Raw genomic sequence first — 6,274 nt, 5'->3', positions numbered from 1 at the left:
ATTTGTTATTTGACTCATAATTCTATTTAAACAAACAGGATGCAATGAGCCACTGACTAGTATTTTCTGTTCAACTTAATATTTTGTAATTAAAGGCCGTCAGTCTTCAGGGAGTTTTGTTTTTGTTCTTGATTTCATTTGTTTCTTCGTTGTTTTATCCTTGTTTATTCTGATTGATAATTTTAAGTGTGAAATAAAATTGGCATTTTCAGATAACACATTTTTCTTTTAATTTTTTTTGTTTGTTTACACAGACTAAAATTTCCTGGAAAGAAAAACCATACATGTGCATATGTAAGTGGAATATATATTTATTCTGACAACTGTTCATCCGGAGAAAGTTATATCTGTGAGCTTTGAATATCGCAGTATTTGTTTCCCTAGCGTATGTTCTTATTGACTCTAACTAATAAAATATTTACAAAATAATTGGTTTATTTGTTTCTTTTATAGAATTTTTATAAAATGTTGCTAAATAATTTTTACTGTACTACACTCAGAATATTTAGTTAAATTCTTGAGGCTTTTAGTTATTTGAGAATAAAGAAAAATTACTACACATAGATTTTGTAGAGGTACATCTCTTCCCTATCACAGCTCATATTAATATTAATTCATTAACAAAGTTAGTAAAAAGCTTTTATGTGTTAAGCACTTTGCAAAATCCTAGTGATAACAAATACAAAGAAGGTTTCTATATCAGTCAGAGTGTGGCATGAAACGTATACCATTTGAGATTGCTCAAGAGTTTTAATGAAGAGACTCTGCAGAGTAGAGCACAGGTTTCTGGAGCAGACTGGAGAGATTAAGAAACCCAGAGACTAGCACCAATACCATGCCATTACCGTCTTTACGCAGTGGTATACTGAAGCTTGATGGTACCATCTTTGGGGAATCAATTTTGCACATTTCCTCTCAATTCAGCATTTAGTGGCCTCATGTTGATAACTTGAAATGGGCCATGGTGGCCTAGGTGCTCTGTGGAAATCTGCAAATGCTCTGGCTCCTGCTTTCCAGTTTTTCTTTGCTGCCAAATTGTGAAACTCACTATGTAAGCCATAGAATCCAAACGAAACCCGTTGCCATTGAATCGATTCCAACTCATAGTGACCTTATGAGACACAGTAGAACTGCCCCAAAGTGTTTCCAAGGAACACCTGGTGGATTCGAACTGTGAACTTTTTGGTTAGCAGCCGAACTCTTAACTACCATGCCACCAGGGTTTCCGAAGTAACCTGGAGAGGGACCTTGAAGGGACCCTTAAAAATCAGAGGTGAAAAGAAGGAAGAATAGATTCTGGAGCAGTGTTAGAAATCAAGAATAACCAACTGGTTTCACTATTTTTGCCAGTTAGCATGCAGTTTTGCCCTTCATGTAGATAAAAATTACTTCTTCTCCAACATGGAGAAGGCACAAAAATCCTTCAGCCACCACAGGGTTCTGGGTATTGACAGTCCAACTCCTATATGCAAGTTATAATGTAATGCTGGAAGTTACCAGTACTCCTTTCACAGGTAGCAGATAAAGGCCTCTTTAACCAGTGATATGAGGCCGTATTTGATAATCGGAATTTCTTTCTTCACCACCTACTACATATTTCTTTTTCCTGTTCATCTTTCTTTAATTGGTGATATGACCCCAAATTGTATTCCCCTAGTATCCAAAACCCTATCTCCATAGTATTGGCAGAGTTACTCATTGACTTTGATTATTGAACAAGCCAGTAATAGAAAGCTCTGGAAAAATCATCTATGTTCCCGACAATTCTTTCTACTCCCATTTTACAACAGCTACCCAACATCCCCATGATAACTGGCATCAATAATTCTAGCCTGTATAGCAATTTTTGCTTTTATTTCTTGTTCAGCACCTGAAGAGTTCAGAAGGTTAGAAGATAGCCACAAGATGGCTGCTTGCCCACTTGTTTACTCAGAGTTTCTTCTGCAGTGATTGCATGCAGGTAGGCATTTGTGTGGGACACAAAGACTTTCATACTCGGCCTCTGGGGATGGGGCCAAAATGGCAGAGTAGTCAGATGCGTCCAGTGGACCCTCTTACAACAAAGACCCGAAAAAGCAAGTGAATTAATTACATATGACAATCTAGAGCCCTGAACATCTAAGGCAAAGCTGAGGAACCGGACTGAGTGGCAGGGGGGAGCAAGAGACAGTTTGGAAGCAGAAAGAGTTGCCAGACCTGACCAGGTGAGAGCCTGAGCCCTTCAGGCCTGATCAGCTCATGGGTGAGTGGTGAGGCAGGCAAGCAGCAGTGCTCAGGAGGCACGTTTTCTGCACCTGGAGAAACCCAGCGCCAGAGAGTCTACTCGGCCACCCAGAACCAGTGAGAAGCAGCCCTCAATCAGGGAAAGATAAGTACTTGCGTACGGCTTACTGCAAGGATCAAAAACACCCCGCTTAAGGAAAATCCTCTCTCCCATTTACCTCCCTGCTCCCCGCTCTGCACTGGGTCTCAGACCGGTTTCAGCAACTGCCGAGCCCCTGGGCAGGAAGTAGGACCCATCACTTGCCCTGAGCCATTCTCCTGGCCTTGGAGAATGAACAAATTAACAAACAGGGGAAAAAACTGCTGGCTCCCCTAAGCCCGGAACCCAGGGTAGGCACAGCTCCTTTGGCGAGGCACAGACATAAGGGATCCACGGACTTTGAGTGCCTTTCCCCCTGCAGAGACTTGTGTGGGCCCATTTCAACAGCGTAGGTCCTCATTACCGCAGTACAACAGGGTATATACCTGAAGTCTAACTGGAACTGGTTCAGTTGTGAAGTGGCAGGTTTGTGACATTTGACACTGCTCTGCCCATGAAGCAGGGTCTTCACCTACACACCTCAGGGGCCTGAGGACTGGTGGCTCCACCCATGCCACCTAGCCACCTGCGATAGTGGCCTAAGAATAAAAGGTGCCCCCCAGTCCTTACAGTCAACAGTCCTGCTGCAGAACCCACCCACCTATGCGCTCTAGGGAACAAGGAGAGGCCTTCCGCCTGGACACTCAAGGGTGGCCGTCAGACCCCTGCCTTGCTCTGAGTGTGTTCCCCTGCTGCAGCCAGATGCCTGTGCCTACACCAATCACTCATGCCTGTCTAAGAGTGTAAGTAAGAGCCTACACCACACACTTGGTGGCTATCTACCTGGGTACCTGAGCTGAATAGATACAGAAGGAATCACACGGGGAATGAAACAAATGAAGAGTTGTGAATCTTAGCACAGAAATAAAACTATGAGGTAAAAACAAACAGAAATTCTAGAACTTAAAACACTAAAACTGAAATGAAAATTTGAATGTATGGGCATAACAAGAAATTGAATATAATGGATTAATAATTAGTGAATATGACTATAGGTGGAATATATATTGTGCAATCTGAAGAACTGTGTAAAAATGTTATTATATTTAACAAAAGTTTGATATGTCTGATAACATCAAGCAGTCTAGCATATATGTAGCTGAAGTCTCAAAATAGATCATACACAATGACATAGAAAAATATTTACAGTAACATGGCTAAAATTTGTTTATAAAAAATAAACAGTTAAAAAAATCAAGATGCTCAGCCATCCCAAAGAAAGATCAGAAAATAGGAAGCTGTATCATGCTACCTCGTATTCAAACTACTGTGATTTAAAAAGGAAGAAAATATATTGAATTCAATCAGAGAAAAATGACATGTTATGTTCCATGGAATAATGATACAGATTATCACTGATTTTTCATCAGAAACAATACAAATGAAATGACAGTGAAACATTTTTAAAATTGTAAAAGAAAACTTGAAAAAGCCTATCAACTTCAATGAATAATCATTGTTATTCTTTGAAGCATAAAAAAAGTCTAGCATTTGTCTCTGAGTCTACACCAATGCTGTGGAACCATCTATAGGCAGCAGAACAGTGAAATTTCTAATGAATTTTGAAAAAAATATTGCATTAAATTTACTGGAAATAATGAGTAGATGAATTATAGATGATAAAGTTCTAAATAATCTCACATTTTTTTTTTGATTACTTTTTTTAAATTATACTTCAGGTGAAAGTTTACAGAACAAATAGTTTCTCATGAAACAGTAGCACACATACTGTTTTATGACATTGGTTAACAACCTCATGACATGTCAACCCTCTCCCTTCTCAACCATTTTTTTTTTTTGTGAAAATATACATCGCCAAAGATACTCCTTCCATTTCAAAAATTTCTACACGCACAGTTCAGTGACATCAATTACGTTCTTCCAGTTGTACTGCTATTCTCACCTTAGATGAAGGTTTACAGACCAAAATAGTTTCTCATTAAACAGTCAGCACACATGTTGCCCTATGACAATGGTTAACAACCCCACTACATGTCAACACTGTCCTTACTCAACCTTGGGTTCCCTATCACCAGCTTTCCTGTGTCCTTCTGCCTTCTAGTCCTTTCCCTGGACTGCTGTGCCTCATTAGTCCCGTTTTGTTATATGGGACTGCCCAATCCCCAGCTGAATGGCGAACCTTGGAAGTGACTTCACCACTTCACCACTGAGCTAGAAGAGGTCTGGGGGCCATACTCTAGGGGTTTCTCCAGTCTCTTTCAGGCCAGTAAATCTGGTCATGTTTTGTGTGTTAGAATTTTGTTCTACATCCTTCTTCAGTTCTGTCCAGAACCCTCTCTTGTGATTTTGGTCAGAGCAGTGAGTGGTGGTAGCCTGGCACCGTCTAGCTGTACTGGACTCGGTCTGGTGGAGGCCTTGGTAGCTGTGGTCCATTAGTCCTTTGGACTAATCTTTTCCTTGTATCTTGTTCTCTTCATTCTCCCTTGCTCCCGAAGGGGTGAGACCAGTGGAGTATCTTAGATGGCTGCTCACAGGCTTTTAAGACCCCAGACGCTACTCACCAAGGTAGAATGTAGAACATTGTCTTTATAAACTGTGTTATGCCAATTGAGCTAGATGTTCCCCAAGACCACAGTCTCCACAGCCTTCTGCCCAGCAGTTCAGTCCCTCAGGGAGTTTGGATGTGTCTATGGAGCTTCCATGACCTTTCCTTGTACAAGTTGTGCTTGTTTCCCCAGTATTGTGTACTGTCTCACCCTTCACCCAAGATACCACTTATCTATTGCCTCTTTAGTATTTTGGCCCCATCCCTCCCATCCCTTGTAACCAACAAAAATTGTTACTATTTGTGTGTAAACTTTTTCATGGGTTTTTTACAATAGAGGTCTCATACAATATTTGTCGTTTTGTGATTGACTTATTTCACTCAGCATAATGTCCTTCAGTTTCATCCATGTTATGAGATGCTTCACAGGTTCATCATTGTTCTTTCTCGTTGCATAGTACTCCACTGTGTGTATGTACCACAGTTTATCCATTCATCTGTTGATGGGCATCTAGGTTGCTTCCATCGTTTTGCTATTGTGAACAATGCTGCCATGAACATGGATGTGCATATGTCTATTTGCGTGATGGCTCTTATTTCCCTAGGATATACTCTTAGGGGTCAGATTGCTGTATTATAGGGTATTTCTATTTCTAGCTTTCTGAGGAAGCGCCATATCATTTTCCAAAATGGATGTATCATTTTGCATTCCCACCAGCAGTGCATAAGAGTTCTGATCTCCCCGCAGCCTCTCCAACATTTGTTATTTCCAGTGTTTTTGATTCGTGCCAGTAATACCGGGGTGAGATGTTATCTCATTGTGGTTTTAATTTGCATTTCTCAAATGGCTAGTGATCGCATTTCCTCATGTGTCTGTTGACCTCTTGAATGTCTTCTTTGGTGAAGTGTCTGTTCATTTCCTTTGCCCATTTTTTTAAGAGGATTATTTGTCTTTTTGTGGTAGAGCTGTTGGATTTTCTTGCAGATTATGGAGATTAGACTTTGTCTGACTTGTACTGTCCAAAAATTTTTTCCCAGTCTGTAGGTTCTCTTTTTACTCTCTCAGTGAAGTCTTTTGAAGAGCATAGGTGTTTGACTTTGAGAAGATCCCAGTTATCTAGCTTATCTTCTGCGGTTTGTGTGTTGATGGTTATGGTTTGTATCCTGTTAATGCTGTGTATTAGGGCCTATAGCATTGGTCCTATTTTTTCTTGTATGGACTTTATAGTTTTTGACATTATATTTAGGTCTTTGATCCATTTTGAATTAGTTTTTGTATATGGTGTGAGGTATGGGTCCTGTTTCATTTTTTTTGCAGATGGATATCCAGTTTTGCCAGCACCATTTGTTAAAAAGACTGTCTTTTCCCCATTTGATGGACTTTGGGCCCTTGTCGAAGATCAGGT

The 6,274-nt window shown here is 40.3% G+C and overlaps 1 protein-coding gene across 1 annotated transcript in view; it reads left to right on the top strand.

The window, feature by feature from the left end:
- LOC111819392 (killer cell lectin-like receptor subfamily I member 1) overlaps window positions 1–565 on the top strand; it is a 17,280-nt gene extending 16,715 nt beyond the window's left edge. Inside the window, exon 7 of the mRNA XM_023725843.1 lies at window positions 255–565. Within this exon, the coding sequence (XP_023581611.1) occupies window positions 255–360 (106 nt within the window). The 3' untranslated portion in view covers window positions 361–565. The remainder of the gene's footprint in view (window positions 1–254) is intronic.
- The last annotated feature ends 5,709 nt before the right edge of the window (window positions 566–6,274 follow it).

The sequence above is a fragment of the Trichechus manatus genome, unplaced genomic scaffold (assembly GCF_000243295.1).
Source record: "Trichechus manatus latirostris isolate Lorelei unplaced genomic scaffold, TriManLat1.0 scaffold00472, whole genome shotgun sequence".
NCBI lineage: Eukaryota > Metazoa > Chordata > Mammalia > Sirenia > Trichechidae > Trichechus > Trichechus manatus.
The sequence above is the reverse complement of the archived record's forward strand: the minus strand, read 5'-3'. Positions and strand labels throughout refer to the sequence as shown.